This window comes from Neoarius graeffei, chromosome 6 (genome assembly GCF_027579695.1).
Source record: "Neoarius graeffei isolate fNeoGra1 chromosome 6, fNeoGra1.pri, whole genome shotgun sequence".
Taxonomy (NCBI): Eukaryota; Metazoa; Chordata; class Actinopteri; order Siluriformes; family Ariidae; genus Neoarius; species Neoarius graeffei.
Genome location: NC_083574.1, coordinates 1408436 through 1434420, shown reverse-complemented (window position 1 = coordinate 1434420; position 25985 = coordinate 1408436). Strand labels below are relative to the sequence as shown.

At 41.6% G+C, this 25985-nt stretch overlaps 2 protein-coding genes and 1 long non-coding RNA gene across 7 annotated transcripts in view; 1 reads left to right on the top strand and 2 right to left on the bottom strand.

Moving 5' to 3' along the window:
- The window catches only part of LOC132887670 (uncharacterized), an 18274-nt gene extending 15478 nt beyond the window's left edge, over window positions 1-2796 (top strand). Inside the window, exon 3 of the long non-coding RNA XR_009654867.1 lies at window positions 1760-2796. This is a non-coding gene — a long non-coding RNA (uncharacterized LOC132887670). The remainder of the gene's footprint in view (window positions 1-1759) is intronic.
- Window positions 2613-9586, bottom strand: calub (calumenin b). Of its 2 annotated transcripts, none has more exons than XM_060923154.1 (7): window positions 9495-9586; window positions 8697-8970; window positions 4747-4940; window positions 4494-4660; window positions 4012-4072; window positions 3736-3935; window positions 2613-3650 (listed from the first exon to the last, which is right to left on the bottom strand). In XM_060923154.1, the coding sequence occupies exons 2-7, from the start codon at window positions 8915-8917 to the stop codon at window positions 3546-3548; spliced, it is 948 nt and encodes a 315-aa protein (XP_060779137.1). In that variant the 5' UTR covers window positions 8918-8970; window positions 9495-9586; the 3' UTR covers window positions 2613-3545. The 2 variants fall into 2 exon arrangements, with proteins under 2 accessions (XP_060779137.1, XP_060779138.1); XM_060923155.1 differs by having other exon boundaries at window positions 8697-8949.
- Window positions 9587-11521: 1935 nt separating this feature from the next.
- utp15 (UTP15 small subunit processome component) lies at window positions 11522-25062 on the bottom strand. 4 transcript variants are annotated; one of them, XM_060923150.1, is made up of 14 exons: window positions 24943-25062; window positions 24007-24099; window positions 21771-21894; window positions 21570-21662; window positions 21264-21448; window positions 20907-21085; window positions 20332-20457; window positions 20001-20136; window positions 18988-19069; window positions 18686-18841; window positions 17627-17728; window positions 16525-16658; window positions 12585-12643; window positions 11522-11929 (listed from the first exon to the last, which is right to left on the bottom strand). In XM_060923150.1, exons 3-14 carry the CDS (start codon window positions 21858-21860, stop codon window positions 11715-11717), a joined length of 1557 nt encoding a protein of 518 aa, XP_060779133.1. In that variant the 5' UTR covers window positions 21861-21894; window positions 24007-24099; window positions 24943-25062; the 3' UTR covers window positions 11522-11714. The 4 variants fall into 4 exon arrangements, with proteins under 4 accessions (XP_060779133.1, XP_060779134.1, XP_060779132.1 ...); XM_060923151.1 differs by having other exon boundaries at window positions 24067-24099; XM_060923149.1 differs by lacking the exon at window positions 24007-24099.
- Window positions 25063-25985: the final 923 nt, after the last annotated feature.

The window sequence follows — 25985 nt, the reverse complement described above, 5'->3', positions numbered from 1 at the left end:
ATTATTTGCCGGATCACGTAAATTTTACCCGGATACAATGCTATTTTTTGATTGGCTGTTGGGTGGCTACATTTCTCAATTTATTGATCGGTGTGTGGCAGCTATTTCTGAACTCTGCGGGAAACCACTTGATGCCTGCTCTTCGTCCACAGTTTAAAAATAGTGGTGCACCTTGGTGGGCGTGTCTTAGTAATTTCTGTGCGTGAGAGATACAAGGTGTGGCGCGTGAACTGCTTGAACTGCGTGTGTCTCACGCTCAATGCATGAACAAAGAAAGAAAAATATCTTGCTTCTCAGAAATAAATTTCAAAATGTTAGTTACTAACATTTTGAGATTTATTTCTGAGAAGCAAGATATTTTTCTTTCTTTGTTATCGCTCTTTGTTTTCACAAGTTAAAAGTCGCCTGGATTACAAAATGAAAACGAACGGTTATATACCAGATGAATGTTCTTGTTCTGAATACTAAAGAAACTGTTGTAGGCCTCGGTTATGTTCTTGACATGTTGTTCATTGACTCACTCATTCAAAGGCTTATTGAGGTTAAACTTTAGTTAAGGGTTGTTTTACAATCAGGGTACGCGAGCTAAAAATCACATTTAACACTTATTATCTTCAATATCAAAAGGCTTGACTAAATAAACTTGGTTGTTTATTGTAGCCCTGTGATAGCTCTATTTACCATGCAAAAAAAAATGTGGTGATAATGTTATTTTTGGTGAATGTATGACAATATACGTCATATTTAGCAAAATTACTCGTGTCATTTAGAAAAAGTGCTTTTTTGACCACAGGTAGCTCCAAAAGGGATGCACTTACATCATTCTTTATACCATAAAACACATATTTGGTTCCATATCATTGGAAACAGAGTTAAGTTTTAATGTTGAATGCCAGTAAGTTTTCAGACTATTTTGATCAAATTAGTCTGTAATTGTGTCAAAAAAAAAGTCCTCTCCGAGACAGCTAATTTTTCAATATAAAATAACATATCTAAAATGATTATTTTCATCCTAAAATGTGGTCAAGATATTGGGACATAAATATTAGAGACAACTAACACAAAGCTTACAGCCTTATATTTAAAAGCACTATGGAAGTAGCGGATTCTGAATTGTCAAAAAAAAAAAAGTCCTCTCCGAGAATCACTTCATTTGTTTCTCCCAGCCCTGCTTAAAGCGACACTTCATCTTCTTTATCTTATAGCAGATTACACAAAACTACCATACACACACGTCAAAAAATTACCTGCAATCTGTTCTTTAACTCGTCCTTCACTTAAAAACTGGTACAAGAACCAGTTTGAATCAATTTGAACTTTGTACCCTGATTGTAAAACAACCCTTAACCAGACTTGTTAACCGTGATGTCTGATGGATTTTTTCACCATGCAGTTGCCTATTTCACCATTGCTTTTTGTCAATTAAATAGGTGTTGATGGATATAAAGTTTTATCGTTCAATAGTATTTCTAATTGTGCCGCTGCTTATTTAAGTTTGTGTCTAGTTAGACAGGCACGTCTGAGGGGGTGAATTTGCTGAGCGCAGTTGACAACAGGCGGGGATGGGGCCTCGGGGGTGTGTCTGCCCAGGGCCTCGGCAAGGGTTAACGCGGCCCTGCACACACCCACACACGCTCACACACTCTCTCTCACACACACACACTTTCTCTCTCACTCTCACACACGCACACAGTTTGTTTAATTTCTTTATTGCAATAATTTGTGTTCCACTGAAATATTTTATTTTCCTATTCTGCAGTTTTCCTCTGTGACCTCAGGTTTTGTCTGGACTCTGCTGCAGTGGCCCAAAGCTCTCTCCTACCCCTGTTGGTGGTGGTGAGCGAACAGCATGTGGGCGATGAGTCTCAGCTCAGAGAAACCAAAAGAAAAAGAAATGTAAAAATACCTTTCCTATGATGATGAAGACTCTGCTGTAGCTCACAGAACACCCAGTGTGTTCTTCTGCTGTTGTTGAGATGCTTTTCTGCTCACCACGGTTGTAAAGAGTGATTATATGAGTTACTATATCCTTCCTGGCAGCTCAAACTGCTCAATCTGGCCATTTTCTGATCTCTGACCCTCTCTTATCAACAAGGCATTTGTTTCCACCCACAGAACTGTCACTCACTCACTCAGTGTTTTCTGCACCATTCTGTGTAAACTCTAGAGACTGTTGATTGTGTGTGAAAACCCCAGGAGGAGATCAGCAGCTTCTGAAATACTAAGAGCAAAAATACTCATCTGGCTCAAAGCAACACCCATACCACAGTGAAAGAAAGTCACTCTGAGATCACAATCCCATTCTGAAGTTTGAACATTGTGAACATTAACTGAAGCTCTTGATTTGTATTTGTGGGATTTGGTGCCCCGTGATTGGCTGATTACAGAACTGCATCAAATAAAATAGGAGGATGTATAGGTGTTCCTAATAAAGTGGCCAGTGAGTGTGCATGCATGCAGTTGCTCCTGGTTTGTGGGTTTTACCATCATAAACTATCCGGGGTAAATAAAATATTAGTGCAGCCTGTGTGTACAGCTCAGGGTGGGAGGAGTCAGCTGATGACATCACAGTAAACCAGCTCTAGGATCATGCTCTAAATGAAGCTCTCATGTTTGGTTTTTTGTTTTGTTTTATTTTCATATATATTTTACTGTGAAAAGCCTCTCGGGTGCAGGACGTGTCAGTATTTACACCGTCAACACATACACAGGTATGTACAGAATCTTCAAACCTGGACATGTTTTATTTCAGTCAAACAAAACGGACTGCGGAAAAAATTCCTATAATTGGTTTGGAAAAGGAAGCTTGGGAAACACTGGACACTTTCTGACTGAAAAACAAGAATAAAATGTAAAAATAAAAAAAAGGAAATGTCTATTGGGCCGTGTTCGTCATTTAACTCCCGATTCATGTAGTGATGAGGAAAAAAAAAAGCAGCAGTGACTCATTATAATACGTTACAGCACACTTATGAAGGACTCGACACATTAATAAATCTATTTAACCCTAAAATATTGTTAGTAAAATGTATGCAGTGGTTAATGCTGCAGTTGTGAACAGGACTCTTCATGAGCACCAGTACATGTAGTGACCGAGCGAGTGTGACGTTCAGTCGATTCCCCACACACACAAACAGAACAATCCTTTACTTTAAATCAATCACATGCTTGGGGTGTGTGAAGAGAAGAACACGGCAAAATCCTTCCACACGCCGCTGGAGAGACCGGAACAGTCCAAACAGAGTGTTTATATCAAATGATATGGAAATACTTTAAGTGTTCAGTGTTTTAAAACACACACACACACACACACACACACACACACACACACACACACCTCTATCTAAGGAATAAACTTAAAACATCCCAAACATAAAAACAAACCAAATTCATCATGGATTATTTCCTTTTCCAAAAAAAAAAAAAACCCTAGAAAAATGTAACTGTACATAACTCTCAGTTATGGAAGTTTGCACGATTGAGATCAGAACCAGGAAATAAATTACAGTCCATTTCTCTTTTCTTCATGCACAGAGGTTTGGGGATTAAAACTCATCGTGTCTTACTAAAGCTTCGCCGAAATCCGTTGCTTGACTCCCGACGAAGAGGTCATATTTTTCCACGATCTCCTGCTTTGTGAGCCGTCCGTCCTGCACTCGGAACACACAGACCACCGTTAGAACCAGTGTGCGTGCGCGCGCGCGTGCGTGTGTGTGCTAGAAGCTTCACACTCACTTTATCGGAGTCTGATTCATACAGCAGGTGTTTGGCTTCAGCCTCGGCATGATCATAGTCTGATGGCAGAATCCAGTCTTTCGTCTCCTCTTTATCCATCCGTCCATCTTTATTCTTATCTCTGAACTCTGTGAACTGCTCTCGCTCCGTCTTCACCCACTCAGGTTCTGTGGAGTCTCCGTCCTGACTGTACATATCACCTGAGAGAGACAGAGAGAGAGAGCATAAATAACTTTAGAACTCAGCCTATGACAGTTTTATCTTTCTTTCTCTCACCGATGTACTCCTCCAGGTCAATAAACCCGTCTCCATTTTTGTCAATGTCCTCCATGGTCTCCTAATAACGAGAAAAGGCAAAATTATAAAAAAAAAAAAAAAAAAAGAAGTGTATTCCCCCCCACTGTACATTGTTAAAACAAGAACAGCCCTAAAGCGGAACCCTGAGGTTCTCCTTCTGGCTCATTTCCAGGTTACCATGACAACAGTAAAAGGTGACTCATGGGTGGAATGATAATTAAATATAAAAAATTCATCAGTAATCTAACAATAAAACATTTTTAAAAAGTGACTGTTTGTGAAAATATAATGGAATTAAAATAAGACTAAGGACAGTTCCCCATGAGCTCATCAGTATGCAAATGAGCTCACACAATAAGGAAATGATGCAGGTTGAGAAATAAAATAGCCAACCAGCAACGAACAGCGCTGCTAGCTCCGCCCCCAATGTATCGTTATGTAGAACCATATCCGTGACATACCAGAACCACAATGTCCTGCATGTACCCGTACTCCTCAGGGTGGAGGAACGCCGTAAACTCCTCGCGATTCGCCCGCATGTCTCCATCTTTATCCGCCATTTTAAAGCGACGCTCATCTCTGCTCATCATCTGCTTGTAGTTAAACCCATCCTCAGGGTCTGATTCATCTACACACACAATCACACATCCCCATTCTGAAAAACCATGTTCTACATCATATCAGTATGTCTCTCTCTCGCGCTCTCTCTCATACCAAGGACGTAGCCGTATGTAGCATTCTTGTATTCCTCCCAGGACACGTGTGCATCCGAATCGAGGTCGTGAGCCTGCCACTGTCGGTCCACGTCTTCGTAAATCCAGCGCTTCTGAGCGTGTTTAATCCAGTTCTTCATCTCGTCCACCGTCACAAAGCCATCGTGATTCTCATCGATCTTTTCAACGATTTTACTGCAGAGAGAAATAAACCACAGATCAGCCTCCTCCTCAAAAACGACTGGATGGGGCACCAATACTTTTGACCCAGTGCATGTGTGCACTGTTATTTAAATCTCATAATAAACCTGACTTTTTTTTATAATGATTCACAAAAATATCAAACAGGAATAAAAAACATTTTTATTACCTTTTTTATAATAATAATAATAATAATAATAATAATCCTGGGTACGACTTTAAACTGTAACCGGTGGGGAGTCTGTAGCCGAGCAGTTTAACCCACTGATCAGCAGCGTGGAGTGAATCCCGGAAAGGTTAAGCAGTGGTAGAACTGTACTTTACCTAAAAAAAGATCTTGCAAAAGGAAACGGTGTCGATAACTACAGGCTGATTTCATGTTTACCACTCCGGTGGAAATTACCCACGGGGATAACGGCAGATAAGACATATGGACATTTGGAAGGGAAGAACGTTCTCCCTGAGGAGCAGAAGGAATTGTAGGGGTACTAAAGATCAACTCTTGGTCAACTGTGAGTGAAGGAAAACTAACCTGGCAACGTCATGGACCGATTACTGTAAGGTGTACGATACGATTCCACACTCGCAGAGTGTTTGAACTTGTTTGGCGTCACAATGAATGTTGAATTGTTTTTGAGGAAAAGCACGGAGAAGTGGAAGACAGAGCTGAGCTCTTATGGGCAAGAAAAACAAAAGCTGGATATGAGTTTAAGGCTCAGCAACAAAAAGTCAACCATTTACTCTTTATGGATGACCTCAAACTGTATGGGAAAGACGAATCCCAAATAAGTTCAATTACTGATACAGTATATCAGAGGTTTCAGTTCTAATATCCAAATGGAGTTTGGTCTAAAGAAACGTGGAGTGCTGGTTTTGAACAGGTAAGGATGGAATAGTGTTGCCAGCAAGAGAGGTTCTGAAACGGACTGATGAAGAAGGGTAGAAGTATTTGGGAATGTTGGAGATGGACGCAGTGACCGAGAAAGAAATGAAAAGTCAAAGCTTAATGGCAGGAATAAGTTTCAAGCAATAAATACACAGGCGGTATCTCGGAAGATTTGGTGTTGGAGTGATTTTTTGGACTAATAAGGAACTGCTAAACTTGGATAGGAAAACAAGAAAACTTCTGACCATGCATGAGGCATTTCATCCAAAGAGCACCATGGATGGAATGTATACGTGAAGGAGAAGAGGAGGTAGAGGGCTAATGGGTTGTGAAAGTGCTGTAAGATTTGAAGAGAAACAACATAGCATGGTACATAAAGAATGCTACTGAAGCATCATATTACAAGTGAGAAGGTCAGGATTAGTGAACACTGAAGAGTGTAAAGACAAAACGCTGTACGAGAGAGAAGAAAAAAAAAAACACAGAAGAAGGACAAGCGGACAATATTTTAGAGAGATACCAAAGCAGAAACGGACGTTGAGAAGAGGTGGCCGTGGATACACAAAAGTGACCTGAAACGGGAAACAGAGGCTTTAATCTGCACTGCACAGGAACAAGCATGAAGAACAAACTATGTGGAGCACAGAATCAACCACAAAACAGAAAGTGATAAATGCAGGATGTGTGGAGAACGGGGAGAGACGGCGTGACACATTACACAAGTACAAGCAGCGACATGATAATGTAGGGAGGATGATATGTAGAAAGTATTAACTTGAGAGAACAGAGAACTGGTAAAAGCAGAAACCAGAAGGTATTACAGAAAACCATCATGCTAAGATCCAACGGGATTTCATGATCCAATGTGACCATGAAATAGAAAACAGAAAGTCAGATATTGTTGTAGGAGACAAAATTGACAAGCAGTGCTTGATTACAGATGTTGCCTGCACTGGAGACAACAGAGTCTGCAATAAAGAAAAACAGGAAAGGTATGAAGACTTAGCAAGAGAGATAAAAAGACTGGTATATGCAGAAGGTGGATGTAATACTAGTTACTGTGGGTGCACGAGGTACAGTCAGTCAACACACTGAACACTGGGATTAAAAAAAAAAAAAAAGACCAAAGGGCAAACATCTGGGTAGGATGCTCACAGAAACCAGCCCTACTGGGAACAGCTGGAATAGATAGATTAGATTAGATAGAACTTTATTGATCCCTTTGGGTGGGTTCCCTCAGGGGAAATAAAAAAAAAAAAGTTACTCAGAAGGGTGTTCCAATGTTAACTGTATCACCTTAGATCACTGGTTGGGAACAGTAGCCATCTTTATTCCATCTCTAACTACAGAAGCTGAGTGACGAGAGAAATAATAATTTAAAAATAAATAAAAATAATAATAAAGTAGCAATTATTATAAAAACTAACAAGTTATCATTAATATTGCTCATAGTAATTATGTTTTTTTTTAAAATCACTTGATATTTTGCAAAAGTTTGCACACCCTTAGGACAACCTGAACATAAACCATTCTGTGTTCAGTTTCACACATTTTTAATTCTGATAATGAAGCAATGCTAAAATAATGTTTTTTTAGCTCTGTACTTTTTTAGGGTTAATAATAATTTTATTATTACTAGTATTACTTTTTATATTGTTGTATTTATTATGAATTTTTTTATATGTTCTCTTGCACCTTTGTGGCCATGCTGGCTAAATTTCGTTGTTCAGGTAACTGCTCAATGACAAAGTCTTGAATGTTATCTTGTCAAATAACAGTCTTGGAGATTTCATTTTATGTTCTGCTAACAAAATTAATAATTGGGTGTGCAAATTTTTTTTACACACGACTCTCCCAATTCTGAATTTTTGCCTGAATTATTTATCTTGTACATTTATTATATTCTGTACACATATTCATAATTTTTTTCCATCACTATCATTTGTTTTATTTTTTAAATTGCTACTTTATAGGTTTTTTTTTTTACTTTCCACACTGAGCTGTGTTTTAAATGTATAATAGAATTATATGTATTATTACTTTTTAATTATATAATTACTTTAAAGGGGCGGCACGGTGGTGTAGTGGTTAGCGCTGTCGCCTCACAGCAAGAAGGTCCGGGTTCGAGCCCCGTGGCCGGCGAGGGCGTTTCTGTGTGGAGTTTGCATGTTCTCCCCGTGTCTGCGTGGGTTTCCTCCGGGTGCTCCGGTTTCCCCCACAGTCCAAAGACATGCAGGTTAGGTTAACTGGTGACTCTAAATTGAGCGTAGGTGTGAATGTGAGTGTGAATGGTTGTCTGTGTCTATGTGTCAGCCCTGTGATGAGCTGGCGACTTGTCCAGGGTGAACCCCGCCTTTCGCCCGTAGTCAGCTGGGATAGGATCCAGCTCGCCTGCGACCCTGTAGAACAGGATAAAGCGGCTACAGATAATGAGAATGAATTACTTTAAAGTGGTGGAGCCAAATGATATCACTAAGTCATTAAGAATTATTTCAGCTTTTCAACATGTTTTATTCATCTTGTGGGCGTGGCTGTTTAATCATCTCTTTTTTTTTTTAAAGATTTTTTGGGCTTTTTTCACCTTTATTGGATAGGACAGTGTAGAGACAGGACAGGAAATGAGTGGGAGAGAGAGACGGGGAGGGATCGGGAAATGACCTTGGGTCGGAATCGAACCCGGGTCCCCGGATTTATGGTATGGCGCCTTAGCCACCTGAGCCACGACACCCCTGTTTAATCATCTCTGAGCTCCTTACAGTCTCCCTATCATGGTGAAATCTGTTCTGTAGATCATCACCACACTGATATATTTCCTTTTACAGCAGTAGAAAGTGTGTTGATGTGGCTGTGGTGTGTGTTTATACCCGAGTCTCTCTTTGCTCTCTTCTGGTGTGAGCTGGTCGAAAGTTTTGGCCTCCTCCTGGCCAAGGAAGGCTTCGTGGTCATAGTCGAAATTCTCCTCATCGTCGTGCTCCTTGTCACTAAGAGGAGCATCGTGATGGACTCGGTCCTTCTTCTCCATCGGTTTGGTGGAGATGTGAGCCACACAAAGTGCAATGCACAGCAGCAACGGCCGGAGATCCATCCTGTCCTGTCTCACGCTATTTCCTGTTTGCTCTCAAGAAGGAAGATTCAAACCTGGAGTTAAAGGATTTCAATACAGACTTCAATTTCTGTACATACAGACATTTATAATAAACAATTTATATACAGAGTCCACAACGATGATGATGATCTGCACCGACCAAAAAAAAAAAAGCTCCCAAAAGAACCGCACATTTATTTCAGCTGTGAGTTTATAACTCTGACGTGGTTCCTTTCTCTAAAAGCAGGGGACTTGACCAGGTTTCTGCACTTTATCTAGTGCACTTCATGTTAAATTCCTCCCCATTTGAGATTTTAACTGTTTTCGGAAACTCAGCTGTGTATAAAGTTTTGAGTGCACTTCTGCACACTGTGTTTATTTAATAATAATAATAATAATAATAATAATAATAATAATAATAATAAAATGTTAACGTGTGAGTGACAGACATCATCACCTCACATCCTCTTTACAGCCGGCGAGTTAAAAAAACAACAACACATTATCACTTCAGGATTAATCAGAAAAACAACTAATATTATAAATAAACTGTAATAAATACACATTAATAACTCACCTCAGACTCCTCGGGCTTATTCTCCACACACCGGTGAAGGAAGAAACGCGTCCCGGATGTAAACCATTAAACTTCGGACACACTTCCTGTGCAGAACTGGAGCACTGACCAATCAGCTGCTTCATACAGCTATGTCCCGCCTCCAGGGACGCGCCTCATGCCACATGACTATTGGTCCACTTCAGTGAAGCCGCGGTGTCTGATTGGTTCAAAATTGCCACGTCCTCAGGCTGAGCCCCTGAAGCTCCTCCCCCGGCTCATCACTTGAACCCCTTTTCCATTCATCTGAGACTCAGTGTTTATGTTCAATCTGTTTTCATTACAAGTCTGAGAAATGGACGATATTTGAAAAAAGAGACAACAAATGTGTTAAAGTTCATGTATTTTAAAGGGATATTTTATTTTCATTTTATTTTAGCACACTGACCTAATAGATAGTAACTACACATTCATTATTATTAATCCTTGTTTATCTTCTCCATATTTAAATAAACAAACAAACAAGGCTTCAAACTTTTACACTGATCTTTTGCACAATATTATTACTTCTTCTTGTTCTTTATAAATACATGAATAAATAAATAATATATTAACTGATTAATTGACATGCTTCAAACTCATACTGATATTCATGCAGTGTCAGGACTTCTGGTTATTAATCAATAAATCAAGCAATTAATCATAAACATACAAATTTAAATGCTTAAAACTTTCACTGATATTCACACAATGTGCTGACTCATTATAAACCAAAAAATAAAAATGATAAAGGAATAAACATTCGCACTGAACACACCTGTCTCACCAGGGTAACAAACAAACAAAAAATATTTTACTTATTAATTAAAATGTAACTATTAGATAATTCAGTAATTATATTAAACTGATAGCTTTGAAGTTAAATGAATAACAATTAATGTAAATTTTTATTTGTATTTACACTCAATTTGATTAATTCATTTATTTAATTACCTTTTTTAACTAATTAATTAAGGCAGACTTTGTGTTACAGAATTAATTACATTTTAATTTATAATTTTAAACTGATCAATTTAATTTAATTGTTTATTTAATGATTATGAGGCATGCATGTAGAATTAATGTGGAAGTGTTGGCACCCCTCTGTAAGAACGAAGGAATGACTTTGAACACAATTATTCAACTTATTCACAATTATTAAAATTTGCACTGATATTCACATCACTGCACTCACCACAAACACCACATCTGTAATACTACTATTAATAATAATTTGTTTCCCTGTGAAGATTGAGCTCAGATCTTCTACAGGATATTGTACAGCTCCTGATGCCCCGTGGGTCACATGACCACACACATTCACTTAGTCCATCTGAGAAAGAATCCAAACTTCAGTCTTACAGTAAACACAGCTGCATTCAGCGCAAATAACCTTTAACACATTATCGATATTTTAGTGAAACTGTACAGCCAACTGATCTCCACTGTAATTACTTAAATTCAATACTTATATTTAAATGTCACCTTAAATGCAACACAAGTTTTATAAGGTCAGAATTAATAAATTCAGCTTTTACTGTTTGTTTCACTATTTATTTTGTCTCAATATTTAATTAAATTGGAAATGACTAATTTTATAACTAACTTAAGTCTCATTTGTGCAGAGTTTAATGAGATTATGGGTTTAGACTGTAATATACAAATGAGCCTCGTTTATAATCTGCTCTTGATGGGCTTTTTTTTGGTCATTTCAAACTAGAGTTCTGACTTATCTTATCGAGTTCTGACTATGCAGGATGCACACTTCTGCACTCGACACCTCGATTTGATTATTTACAAATACTTTTCTTATATTATTTAAATTACTTTAAAATTAACTATAGTATTTTTATTGTCCTGTTCAAGCACATTTTAAAAAACGTTAAATATATAAATATTTTTTTCTGTTTTTTTATTCTATTATTTGCCAGTATTATTTTTGATCCTTCTAGTTGCTCTAAACAATAAAATAAAAGACAAAAAGCACACAGAGGTGAAAAAAAAATCACTTAAGAGAAAACACAATGTTTATTCACAAGGTTGTTTTGACTTCAGGAACATATAAAACACAAGCTGTAAATGTGAGTGTGTCAGTGAGACGCCGTGATCTTCACCCATAATCATCTGAATGAAAGTCTGTGTGGCTGCTGGTGTTTAAGCTCCGCCCATCCTCCTACGGCATGGATGTGGAGTAAACACACGTCAGACAACCTGCAGCTGGCCCCCCTGTATGGCGGGTGGGCCCATGGGGGCCGTAGCCTGCTTCCTCGGGGTCAGAGAGGCAAAGAGTGTGTCGAGGATTCCCAAAACCTGAAGCAGCTCCTGCTGAAGTTCTGCTTCACGTCCCAGAAGCTCCATCAGACGCTGCAGCAGACGCTCGACTACAGGAGACTGAGGGACGACCTGCTGATACAGATCTACACACACACACACACACACACACACACACACACACAAAGCCTCTTTTACCTCTACCTTACAGTTTAGAGCCCTCTCCTGGCTGAAAGCTGAATTACACCCTCATCTCTCATCCATTGTGGAACTACAGTCCCCTTTTGGGGAAAGGGGCGGGGCTGAGGAGCTGTTCAAGGGGTGGAGCTAATTACCAGTCTATTTAAAAAAAAAAAAAAGCAGCTCATAACCTCTTTACAGTTTTATTACTATTACAGATCGAAAAACATTTGTTAAACTCTTCAAACGGCACCCTCAACACCTCTTTTTTTTTTTTTTTAAACCAGGACAGATCAATCGTTTCTGGCTGTAATTTTTTTTTTTTTAAAATCATATGATTTGTGGTTGAGTTTAAAAGGCTTATTTTAGATTAATATTTACATTATACAAGATAAATATACACAAACTATATTTGTAATATATTCTGGTTTCTGCTGCTGCTGTTATCTTGGACATTTCTATTTCTTTAATTTGCCCATTCCATTTAATTTCTGTCATTTCTTCATTTTTGTCCTCACTTCACCCTGTAAAGCAATTTAAGCTCAATTTTAAACCGATGAAACATGCTCCATAAATAACGATTCTTCTTCTTATTATTACTCTTATGAAGATGAAACTCACCGAGCAGGACGTCTGCCACCATGAGCAGCACGCTGGAGAACCGGGAGTCTGTTACATTCCTGTAGGAACAATTTAATTATTAATATATGAAATTATATGATCTGTAATAGTAATAAAACTAAAGAGGTTATGAGCTGCATTTTTTTTTTTTTAAATAGACTGAATTTGAATATGGCGCCGCGGACGGTTGCCTTGGTACTTTGCTCTCTCGTACTTTGTACGTTTTTGTGTATTTGTTGTGTTTCTTGCACTTCTTCTCTGGTCACATTACTCCAGAGAAGAACTCATAAACATTGGAATAACCACCAGTAAAGTTTTTTCATGAGTTTGCATCGATCCGGAAAGTTTTCCAGAGCTACTTGTTGGAGGAGCAGCACCTCTCTATGGTCTTCACTGAGGACACCGGAGACACCGGGGGAAGCGAGCCGGCACGCTCGTCAGGCTGAGGCAGCGGGGGTTTCGCACTGCGCTCCCGTCTATTCACCTGGCTAACGTCTGCTCTCTGGCCAACAAGATGGACGAACTGCTGCTGCTCAACACAATCAACACGGATTTTAACAGATCTGCTGCCTTGTGCTTCACTGAAACCTGGCTCGGTGAGCACATCCCGGACACTTCTCTCCACCTGCCTGGATTTCACCTGCACCGAGCGGACCGCGAAACGGAGCTCACGGGGAAAACGAGGGGAGGCGGAGTCTGCTTTTACATTAACGAAGGTTGGTGTACTGATGTCACAGTTCTAAACAAATCATGCAGTCCTCATCAGGAGACATTATTCATAAACTGTAAACTGTTTTATGCTCCGCAAGAGTTTTCCTCGTTTATTCTGGTTGGAGTTTACATCCCCCCTCAGGCAAGTGTTAATGAGGCGTTACAACACCTGGCTGACCAGATAAACAACGTGGAAAAAAAAAACACCCGGACTCTTTGCTCATTGTTTTGGGGGACTTTAACAGAGCAAACCTCAGCCATGAACTGCCAAAATATAAACAGCACATGAAGTGTCCCACCAGGGACTCTAACACTCTGGACCACTGTTACACTGTTTTAAAGGACTCGTACCACTCTGTCCCCCGTGCAGCCTTGGGACTATCTGATCACAGCATTGTTCATCTTATCCCGTCCTACAGGCAGAAGCTGAAATCTGCTAAGCCTGTGGTAAAGGCGGTGAGGAGATGGTCCGATGAGGCCAAAGTGGAACTACAAGCCTGCTTTGACTGCACTGACTGGAGTGTTTTTGAGGCTGCAGTTTCAGACCTGCATGAACTGACTGATACCGTGACATCTTACATCAGTTTTTGTGAGGATGTGTGTGCCCACCAAGACCTTCTGCACATACAACAACAACAAACCCTGGTTCACCGCAAAACTCAAGCAGCTTCGCCAGGCCAAGGAGGAGGCCTACGGAAGTGGGGACAGAGTCCTGTACAAACAGGCCAGAAACACACTGATGAAAGAGGTGAAAGCAGATAAGAGGAGCTACGCTGAAAGGATCAAAAACAGCCTTTCAGCCAACGATCCGGCGTCAGATACCCCTTTTCCACCAAATCAGTTCCAGTGCTGGTTCACAACTCGTTCAACTTGCGAGCTAGCTGAGAACCAGTTTGCTTTTCCATAGCTTGCGGTGCTAAGGGAAGCCACATCATTACGTCGCTGTATACGTCAGTTACGTCGTTGTATACGTCAGTTACGTGGCTACGTTTGCATAAACCTTGGCGCAAATATTGAAGCAAAAACAACATGGAAGAAGCAGCAGCAGCAACAACAACAATAATAATGGATGACTTCGCGTTTGTACAGCTGCTGCTTCTCGTCGCTTAAAAATGGCGATCTTTCGCAGTCTTGTTATTGTTGTTGGTCTTAACAACTCCGCCCACCCACTGACGTAAGCGGTTCTTTCCTCTGGCCCAGCAGAGAGTTGGTGCTAGCCTGGAACCGGTTTTTCTGGCCCTAGAGCCAGTTCTTTGTCAGTGGAAACAGAAAATCCGGTTCCAAACTAAGCACTGGCCCCGAACCAGCCCTGGAACTGCTTTGGTGGAAAAGGGGCAAGTGTGGAGAGGCCTGAAGAACATCACCAACTACAGGAGACCATCCTCCAACACTGCAACGAACCATCAACTGGCTGACGAGTTGAATGTGTTTTACTGCAGATTCGACACATTCACACCTCCCCCCCCAGACATTAAAGACCCATTTACACCCCCCGCTATTCTGCCTCCTCTCACCTCTGACCCCACACCAGCACTCAAGATCTGTGAAGAGGATGTCTGTCAGCTTTTTCGCAGACAAAAGATCAGGAAGGCACCCGGCCCAGACGGTGTGTCACCCTCCTGTCTGAAGGTCTGTGCTGATCAGCTGGCCCCCATCATCACCCAGATCTTCAACAGATCCCTGGAGCTGTGTGAAGTCCCCTCATGCTTCAAATCCTCCACAATAATCCCGGTTCCCAAGAAAACCACCATCACAGGACTGAATGACTACAGGCCTGTAGCCCTCACATCTGTAGTCATGAAGTCCTTCAAGAGACTGGTGTTGTCACACCTGAAGGACATCACAGACCCCTTGCTGGACCCCCTGCAGTTTGCCTACTGGGCAAACAGGTCAGCGGATGATGCAATCAATATGGGACTGCACTACATCCTGCAACACTTTGACTCTGCAGGGATCTACGCCAGGATCCTGTTCTTGGACTTCAGTTCGGCGTTCAACACCATCGTTCCAGACATCCTTCACACCAAGCTCACCCAGCTCACTGTGCCCTCCTCCACCTGTCAGTGGATTATAAACTTCCTGACTGACAGGAAGCAGCAGGTGAGGCTGGGGAGCATCACATCCAGCACCCGGACTATCAGCACTGGCGCCCCCCAGGGGTGTGTGCTCTCCCCACTGCTCTTCTCCCTTTACACCAAGGACTGCACCTCAAAAGACCAGTCTGTTAAACTCCTGAAATTTGCAGACGACACAATGGTCATCGGCCTCATCCGAGACGGTGACGAGTCTGCATACAGACGGGAGGTTGAACAGCTGGTCTGTTGGTGCGGTCAGAACAATCTGGAGCTGAACACGCTCAAAACTCTGGAGACGACGGTGGACTTTAGGAGGAGCCCCCCCACCCTGCCGCCCATCACCAACAACACTGTGACTGCTGTTGAAACCTTCAGGTTTCTGGGCTCCACAATCTCCCGGGACCTGAAGTGGGAGACCAACACAGTCACCATCATCAAAAAGGCTCAGCAGAGGTTGTACTTTCTGCGCCAGCTCAGGAAGCTCAACCTGTCTAAGGAGCTGCTGACACAATTCCACTCTGCCATCATTCAGTCTGTTCTCTGCTCTTCCATCACTGTTTGGTTTGGATCGGTCACCAAACAGGACAAGAACAGACTGCAACGGACAATAAGGTCTGCAGAGAAAATTATTGGTGTCAGCCTGCCCTCCATCCAAGACCTGTACCTGTCCAGAGTCAGGAAACGGGCAGGTAACATCTCTGCAGACCCGTCACACCCCTGGTCACAAACTGTTTAAACTTCTCCCCTCTGGGAGACGCTACAGAACACTGTACGCAGAAACAACCAGATACAAGAACAGTTTTTCCCCTCAGGCGGCCTCTGTGATGAACAGCTAAAACCGGACTCAAATATCAGCAACATCAACTGTGAAATATCTGCACACTCATACCGTCATTCTGTGCGCACTGTATATTTATATTTACTAATTCATCCTTGCACTATGCTGTCTGTACATATATTTACCCTTCTACATGTACCGGTACATAGCTTTTTGTTTTTGTCTACGCTTTTTATCTGTTTGTACTGAGAGAGCAAAGTGAAACCGGAGTCAAATTCCTCGTGTGTGTTCACATACCTGGCAAATAAAGTTTATTATTTTTTATTATTATTAAAAAGTGTGTGTGTGTGTGTGTGTGTGTGTGTTAAACACATACTTGAGCAGGAAGTTGAGCAGTGTGGTTAAACTCTGTTCATCTCGCCCTGCCAGAGCGTTCCTCAGTGTTCCTCTGCGGTTCAGTTCAATCATCACCGCGACAGTCATTTCCGGCTTATTGACCCGCCTCCACGTCTACACACACACACACACACACACACACACACATATATATATATTACTATTTCCTACATATTTATACAAGACATTCAAAGTACACAAACAAACAAACAAAAAACAAAAAAAGATATAAATCACCCTCTAGAATTATTGTTACCATTCATAAAAATGAGCAAATGTTTATATAAAATAAAACCCTAAGAACTCAGTTTCAAAAGAAATGGCTCCTTTATAGTTAATATTCCATGACGTCTGGCCCACAGAGACCCACAGCACCGTCACGTCTCCTCCGTGAACAACATTTAAAATACATTCGTGTTGAAATTTCTTTGATTTTTCTGCAGTAACGGATAACAACAGGGTCTTCATCTGTGCACAACCTCGTATATAAACATCAGGGAACAGCAGAAATTTCTCATGGACCAAGAGCACATCATCATATAAAATTTATATTTCATTTAAATATTCCTTATACAGGAGTGTCAGTCATTTGGGCATGTATAGTTCTTGAGGGATATTACAATTTTAAGAAAATTTTGTTTTCTTTTCAGTGTGGAAAATGTAAATAATTGTGTTCAATTAAGGGTGCCAATACTTATGAATGGACCTATATGTAGAATCCAAATGTAATCAATAACTATGTAATTAAATACATTTAAAATAATCAATTAAATTTGAATTAATTATGTAATGCATACATTTAAGTTAAATTAATTAATAAAATTTAATAATGAATTCATTTATTTAAAAACAATTAATTAGCGAATTAACTAATACATTAATTAATTAATCAAGTTAAGTTAAATAGTAATTAAACATGAATAACTAATAAATAGTTTCACATACAAGGCCTACTCAGACGGGGAGGGGGTTTCCAGAAAAGTAGTGTGTGTGTGTGTGTGTGTGTGTGTGTGTGTGTGTGAGTGAGTGAGTGAGTGAGTGAGTGAGTGAGTGAGAGAGAGAGAGAGAGAGCGCGTGTGTACCTCCAGTGCCGTGTCCAGCGCTTTAGACACCTGGAAGCTCTTGAGCTGTCTGTCGTGTTTCTGCAGATGCTGTTTCACCGTTTTACTCACCAGGAAATCATCCTGAGAGGAAACAACAGAAGAAACACATCACTCCATGGAAACATACAGAACACTGAGGTCTGCTGAAGCTCCACCCACACGGTTACTGTTGCTATGGTGATGAGTGATGGTGTTGGTGTGGATGGTGAAGCTCTGGAAGTCGATGTGTTTGAGCAGAGTGTACACATGAGGAGGAGAGAGATGAAGCGAGGGATGAATCCCATCAGCACGCTATTGCGGGTAATGAAGGAAACAGAAGTGAGAATAGAAGCATGTGAAAGAAACGGCACGCAGTATGAAGTGCTGGCTGATGTAACTGTGGAGATCGCAATGGATGAACAGCAATAAAAATAAACCTGTCACATGTTCATACACACACACTTACACTACTGTTCAAAAGTTTGGGGTCACTTTGAAATGTCCTTATTTTTGAAAGAAAAGCACTGTTCTTTTCAACGAAGATCACTTTAAACTAATCAGAAATCCACTCTATACATTGCTAATGTGGTAAATGACTATTCTAGCTGCAAATGTCTGGTTTTTGGTGCAATATCTCTTGACTATGAATATGTCTTGACTATATTTTCTATTCATTTCACAACTTATGGTGGGAAATAAAAGTGTGACTTTTCATGGAAAACACAAAATTGTCTGGGTGACCCCAAACTTTTGAACAGTAGTGTAAAACCTCGGTCACAACCAGCCGTACGTGCTCCTACGGCCGGTCTACGTGCAAAAAACACAAGAAATGCATGGAGGGCGCGCGTGTGATGTGCTGATTTTCGAGCCGCAGAGGTTCGTCATGTCAAACAAACTCTACGGGCGCTTACGTTTTTTTCAGGTTGCAAGACAAACTTACGGCCAATGTCCGTCTTTCTCCATGAACAAAAAAAAAACCGCAGCGATTTGGGAAACGCCAAAAATAGCACGGCCAAAAAATCGTACATCCGGTTGTGACCTAGGCTTTAGTAAACTCACTTGTTTAGGGATGTAGTTTTTCCCCTTGACAAAAACCCGGTACGCCGGACCACGCCTCCTCCTATCAACCACTTCCCGTGTGTCTTCACCATGTTTCCTGTGTCTGACACTCAACACACCATTGGCCATTCCAACCGCAACCGTCTCATCATCAGGCTACACACACACACACACACACACACACACACACACACACACACACACACACACACACACACACAAGGAACAGGCAGCGTAACTCAGGTTGCTGTGAGGTTTATAAAGTAGATTATAAATGACAGATGTATAAAAGTTTGACTCACAGCGAGAGCAAGACTGAGGATGGACGCTGCGTAATCAAAACTGTGGACCACTTTGTAGGAGGAATTATATACCTTCACATGTCTGTAATATTACAGTCACACAAACCATCAGCTATCAGTGCGTGAGGGCTTCAGCGGCACTCACCGCCACATTCATCAATTTATTTACTGAGGAAAAGGAAGTCAAACTGCTCACAGAATTGGGGGGGGGTTAAATCAGGAAAATAATATCCATAAATACTGATGCTTCAATTATTTATTAATCTTCAAACCACAGGTTTAATAACAGAAAAGAAAATTTGCACAAAGTGCTTTGAGTTTTAAATGTAGGAAAGGTGCTGATTAATTATTATTATTATTATTATTACTACCACCAAGCCAGAGTCAAACAATAAAACAAAAGAAAATAAACTTAAAAGGACATGAAGCAATAAATCCGACAGAATATTGGGGCATTGTCGGATTAACGTTCTGAGAATAAAACTCAGAATTTCTGAGTCACAAATTTACAAGAAAGAAAAAAAAATACAAACAAAACTCTGATATTCTCGGAGATGACAATCCCATACTTCTTGGCTGCAGTGCATTCAGGGAAACATATCTGAAAATCTCTTAGCACTTTATTCTTTTATATTCCATGATCGGGGGGAAAAAAAAAAGAGAAGAAAACCCTCGGCTCAGTCTGTGGTGTCTGTGGTGTGGTAATGCTGATCCAGGCTTTCAAAGTGAAACAATTCTTCAGAAAAAAAAATCCCACTATTTTTGAGGTTTTTTTATTGTCAATTTGTGACTTTATAATTTCACAGAATATCTGGGTTTTTTCTCATAAATTTCCAACTTCAATCTTAGCAATTTTTTTTCTCAGAAAAATTTATCACCCTGAATTATGCAGATTTTCGGTATTTTTATTTTTTTTTACCAACAATCTGCATAAAACGCCGTGTTCAATAATAATCCAGACCTTTTAATTATTTGAAAGTTTCTTGTGAGCGCGCGCACACACACACACACACCTGTCGAGCGAGGCTGTGAGCAGTCGGTTGTCAGTGGTGCTCAGACACGCACACGTGATGGTTTTGTGGTGATTCTTCAGAGAGACAAGTGGCTGACCTCCTTTTAATAAATCCCACACTTTCACATACCGTCCTCCTGTTTAACACACACACACACACTTAAAAATAAACAATAACAATTTAAAGGCCACGCCTCTTCATTTGATGTGGCTCTGATACACACCTCTTTATTAAACACTAATTAATAACACACTAAAATTCATTATTATTATTATTCTGTGTGATACCTGCCAACCCCACTAGAGACACCTGTGGACCCCAGTAAAGATACCTGTGGACACCAGTAGAGCCTCGGATGGGTAAAGCAGCACACACTCGACAGGATGACCATGCTGAAGTGTCATCATGCTGCCCCCTAACCGAACGTCACACACCTTCACCGTGTGGTCGTAGGAACCTGTCAGAGACGAGACACACCACAGAGCTGCTGTCACACACCAGCAGGCGCGAATCCAACCCAAGAACTTAAAGCCAGCATTCAATAAAATAAAAATAAATAAAAAAGAAAGAAAGAAAGAAAGAAAGAAAGAAAGAAAGAAAGAAAGAAAGAAAGAAAGAAAGAAAGCTGGGCAGGCCACACCCACAAGTGACAGCAGTAGTGAGACGAGCAATTCATCCCTCGCTGGTGTGAACTACGACGTGATGAATATTAATGTTTTCAGTGGATCAAATGACTGATGATTTATAGAAAAACTACACACCTTATATTTAACACATCTGTTTAACTCACTGTTTCTCTTTCTCTCTCTCTCTCACTGTTTATGGAGATTATTTTATTTATTCTGAATCAGCAGTGTGATTAATAAGCGTCACGCTAATAACAAACTCTGAAGTTGAAGCAGATACCGGTGATGAAGATGTCGGGGTTGAGTTTGCTGGGAGTCGCAGCTCGGACGTAATCCGTGTGTTCAGTGTAACAGCTGAGTTCTGCTCCGGTCATAACGTCCCAAACCCGACACGACAAATCATCAGAACCCGATAACACACGGTACCCATCAGACAGGAACGAGGAGACGTGTACTGCCCTGGGGGTGGGGGGGAGGAGAAGGGGCGGAGGAGAGACAGAGTCAGAGAGAGCACAAGATTTGTTTTTGACCAATCAGATATTCATGACAATAAGCTCCACCCACTAAAGCTCCTGCTGTATGGATAAGTGCCAATTCCAAAAGGTTCCTTTGGACACACACACACACACACACGTACTTGGAGTGCCCTGTGAACTGGCGCAGAGCAACTCGGCCTCCAATGTCGAACAGACGAATGAGCCCTTCTTCACTTCCTGCCACCAGCAGCTTCCCATCTCCACGGAAACTCCCACCGTACGCCGTGTCCCGGAAGCGAGTGTAACTGCGCAGTGGCTCCCGAGAGTGAACGCCGTACACCTGGATCTGAGATCAGACAAATTCATTGTCACACACAAGGAGGAAACAGAACCGTGAGAAAACTCTCCACGATGCAGAACTTATAGTTTATATTCCTGTGTAAAAAGCGTAAGGGACTCAGTCGCACTCTGGTGGACGCCGTCACCACGTAATTGTGAGGTGGTTGAGGAGAAAACTCGATTTTAGTGACGGCACCGAATTCCTTTATCTGCACTGGAGTCTGAAAACAAACAAACAAACAAACAGTAGAAACGCACTGAAGAGTGCAGCTCTGATCGGAATCGGAGACACGATGAAATGATTCTTAAATCAACTTTGTCTTTAATACCTTGTAGTTTTTCCAGTAAAGCGTCTCCTCAGTCACTCGCTCTCCCAGTTTAGGGTATGTCAGGATTTTAGTGGGTTTAAATGAAGCCATGGCCAAGAACTGAGGATCGCTGTTATTTACACACCTGCAGGATGAAGGTGAGAAACTGGGATTAGGGATTCATCGATAATGATACTGGTTACGGTACTGGTCTGATCTTGTGCTTATTTACTTCGGTACCAACATATGATATTACGTGATGTAATTCTAGAGTACACCATCACATGAGCTGACGTATTTCACAATTAATGATCAAAGCAAAACAAAGTGTAAATTCTGCCCTCTAACGACGGCTGACAAGCTCACCTGTAGCTCTGAGGGTGGGGAGAAAAGGGGACATGGCCAGACATACAGAACACATGCTGTTTACAAGTTACGTAATTACAGCAAAACACAGCAGAAGCTGCTTCAGAGTCAGCAACTGAAGTCAGACAGCAGGTTATTAAAAAGTTCCTTCAGGATACAAAACAGCTGAAAAGGAAACGTTTTACGAAATAGAGCACACTTTATTTTTGTCAATCATAAAGCTGCAGAGAGTCACGTTTCCCCTCAGATATTTAAATTATTTCACTTTATTACGATAGTTCAGATCCATCTGCAATTCCTGATACTCGAACCAACTGTCTCAAAGGGAAGCTGAGTGTAGAGCAGCGAAGTGAGAGAGTACAGTGAGGGGAAGAGAGAGAGAGAGAGAGTACAGTGAGGGAGGGAGAGAGTACAGTGAGGGAGGGAGAGAGTACAGTGAGGGAGGGAGAGAGTACAGTGAGGGAGGGAGAGAGTACAGTGAGGGAGGGAGAGAGTACAGTGAGGGAGGGAGAGAGTACAGTGAGGGAGGGAGAGAGTGCAGTGAGGGAGGGAGAGAGTGCAGTGAAGGAGGGAGAGAGTGCAGTGAGGGAGGGAGAGAGTACAGTGAGAGAGAGAGAGTACAGTGAGAGAGAGAGTACAGTGAGGGAGGGAGAGTACAGTGAGGGAGGGAGAGTACAGTGAGGGAGGGAGAGAGTGCAGTGAGGGAGGGAGAGAGTACAGTGAGGGAGGGAGAGAGTACAGTGAGGGAGAGAGAGAGAGAGTACAGTGAGGGGGAGAGAGAGAGAGTACAGTGAGGGGGAGAGAGAGTACAGTGAGGGAGAGAGAGAGTACAGTGAGGGAGAGAGAGAGTACAGTGAGGGAGGGAGAGAGTGCAGTGAGGGAGGGAGAGAGTACAGTGAGGGAGGGAGAGAGAGAGTACAGTGAGGGAGAGAGAGAGTACAGTGAGGGAGAGAGAGAGTACAGTGAGGGAGAGAGAGAGTACAGTGAGGGAGGGAGAGAGTACAGTGAGGGAGGGAGAGAGTACAGTGAGGGAGGGAGAGAGTACAGTGAGGGAGAGAGAGAGAGAGTACAGTGAGGGAGAGAGAGAGAGAGTACAGTGAGGGAGAGAGAGAGAGAGTACAGTGAGGGAGGGAGAGAGTACAGTGAGGGAGGGAGAGAGTACAGTGAGGGAGGGAGAGAGTACAGTGAGGGAGGGAGAGAGTACAGTGAGGGAGGGAGAGAGAGTACAGTGAGGGAGAGAGAGAGTGCAGTGAAGGAGGGAGAGAGTGCAGTGAAGGAGGGAGAGAGTACAGTGAGGGAGGGAGAGAGTGCAGTGAAGGAGGGAGAGAGTACAGTGAGGGAGGGAGAGAGTACAGTGAGAGAGGGAGAGAGTACAGTGAGGGAGAGAGAGAGAGAGTACAGTGAGGGAGAGAGAGAGTACAGTGAGGGAGGGAGAGAGTACAGTGAGGGAGGGAGAGAGTGCAGTGAAGGAGGGAGAGAGTACAGTGAGGGAGGGAGAGAGTGCAGTGAAGGAGGGAGAGAGTACAGTGACGGAGGGAAAGAGAGTACAGTGCACGAGAGAGGGAGAGTGTACAGTGCATGAGAGAGAGTACAGTGAGGGAGGGAGAGAGAGTGTACAGTGCATGAGAGAGAGAGAGAGTACAGTGAGGGAGGGAGAGAAAGTGTACAGTGCATGAGAGAGAGAGAGAGAGAGTAGTGCGGGAGGGAGAGAGAGAGAGTAGTGAGGGAGAGAGAGAGTACAGTGCATGAGAGAGAGAGAGAGTACAGTGCATGAGAGAGAGAGAGTACAGTGTGAGAGTGTACAGTGCATGAGAGAGAGAGAGAGAGAGAGAGAGAGAGAGAGAGAGTGTACAGTGCACAAGAGCACTTTATTTCTGTAAACACTGAGCACCGAGATTGTGCTCTACACTTTGTTCATGAGTCGAGGGTCCAGTCGCAGCGCCTCACTCACACGGCTCTGCTCTGCTCGGCCTCACACTGTTTACTGCACACACACAAAACTCAGAGCTCATCACCTACACACAGCACGATCATAAACAACTCACTTCTACAACTGTCACAAAGTACAACCGTGGAACCAGGAAACTCATTACAGTAAACACAAGTGAGTAAACTGTTCTACCACATTCCTGAAAGATTAACAAAGAGAAGATTATCAACAGGCACAAAAAAATAAATACCCCCCCCCCCACTATACTCATAAAGAACAAAGAATGTATGATATGATACACACTTCATATGATGTGCACTTCTGGGTGCTTTTATTTTTTAAATCTTAGTTGATTCAGCAGTTACAGTGACACTGTACAATATTCATATACAACCTCATAAAGTTATTCATTTCTATAAAAGTGATATTCCTGTAGAGTTTAATGTAAAAGCATCACGTGTCAGAGTTAAATGCTGCACGAGACTTTCTGCTCGCACACTTTTAACTTGTTCCATTTCATATCGCGATGTGATTCTCTCTGCCAATATCAGAGCCATCAGCAAATCAGATTAAACACCGAACCCGCGGTGTGTGTGTGTGTGTGTGTGTGAGACCCTGTCAGAGCTTCCACCCGAGAGGAACATCAGCAGCTAAACCTCAGCACCGGAGAAACACTCACATCTACACCGGAACTGAAACATTATACCGAATGTTAGAAATTAAATTTGGATTTAAATAATAATAATAATGATGATGATGATGATGATCCACGTGAAAATACATGTCTGAGCCTCAGAGTCACGCGGAACCGAACCGACAGCCACCGATCCCCGAATTAATTTAAATAAATAAATAAATAAATAAATACAATTAACAAACGAGCACACATTTCCTCACCGAATAGCTTCCTCCTGCTGCACAGTCAATGATTAAAAATGTATGGTTTTTTTATATAAGTGTGTAAAATCACGTTATTTCTACAGCCACAAGGGAGCCGCCATCTTGAAACACAAAAGCACTTCCGCTTTGTACAAAAAAAAACTTTATTGAAATCAAAGAAAAAACCAAAAGGTGTGTTCAAGTGACGCCGTCTCTGCGAAAATACTTATTTTTCTTTTCTTCCTCCCGCTTTAATTTCTGTGCAAAGAGTTTTATAGTGATTAAATTTAACTCTGAGTAGAGAAATTACAACCCCGATTCCAAAAAAGTTGGGACAAAGTACAAATTGTAAATAAAAACGGAATGCAATAATTTACAAATCTCAAAAACTGATATTGTATTCACAATAGAACATAGACAACATATCAAATGTTGAAAGTGAGACATTTTGAAATTTCATGCCAAATATTGGCTCATTTGAAATTTCATGACAGCAACACATCTCAAAAAAGTTGGGACAGGGGCAATAAGAGGCTGGAAACGTTAAAGGTACAAAAACGGAACAGCTGGAGGACCAAATTGCAACTCATTAGGTCAATTGGCAATAGGTCATTAACATGACTGGGTATAAAAAGAGCATCTTGGAGTGGCAGCGGCTCTCAGAAGTAAAGATGGGAAGAGGATCACCAATCCCCCTAATTCTGCGCCGACAAATAGTGGAGCAATATCAGAAAGGAGTTCGACAGTGTAAAATTGCAAAGAGTTTGAACATATCATCATCTACAGTGCATAATATCATCAAAAGATTCAGAGAATCTGGAAGAATCTCTGTGCGTAAGGGTCAAGGCCGGAAAACCATACTGGGTGCCCGTGATCTTCGGGCCCTTAGACGGCACTGCATCACATACAGGCATGCTTCTGTATTGGAAATCACAAAATGGGCTCAGGAATATTTCCAGAGAACATTATCTGTGAACACAATTCATCATGCCATCCGCCGTTGCCAGCTAAAACTCTATAGTTCAAAGAAGAAGCCGTATCTAAACATGATCCAGAAGCGC

Coding starts and splice junctions, on each gene's coding strand:
- calub (XM_060923154.1), bottom strand. CDS start 8,917: ATGGATCTCCGGCCGTTGCTGCTGTGCATTGCACTTTGTGTGGCTCAC. Junction 4,941..8,696: donor GAGAGCAAAGAGAGACTCGG/GTATAAACACAC, acceptor TTCTCTCTGCAG/TAAAATCGTTGAAAAGATCG. Junction 4,661..4,746: donor TACATACGGCTACGTCCTTG/GTATGAGAGAGA, acceptor TTGTGTGTGTAG/ATGAATCAGACCCTGAGGAT.
- utp15 (XM_060923150.1), bottom strand. CDS start 21,860: ATGGCTTCATTTAAACCCACTAAAATCCTGACATACCCTAAACTGGGA. Junction 21,449..21,569: donor TGGTGACGGCGTCCACCAGA/GTGCGACTGAGT, acceptor GTCTGATCTCAG/ATCCAGGTGTACGGCGTTCA. Junction 20,458..20,906: donor CCCCGACATCTTCATCACCG/GTATCTGCTTCA, acceptor CGTCTCTGACAG/GTTCCTACGACCACACGGTG.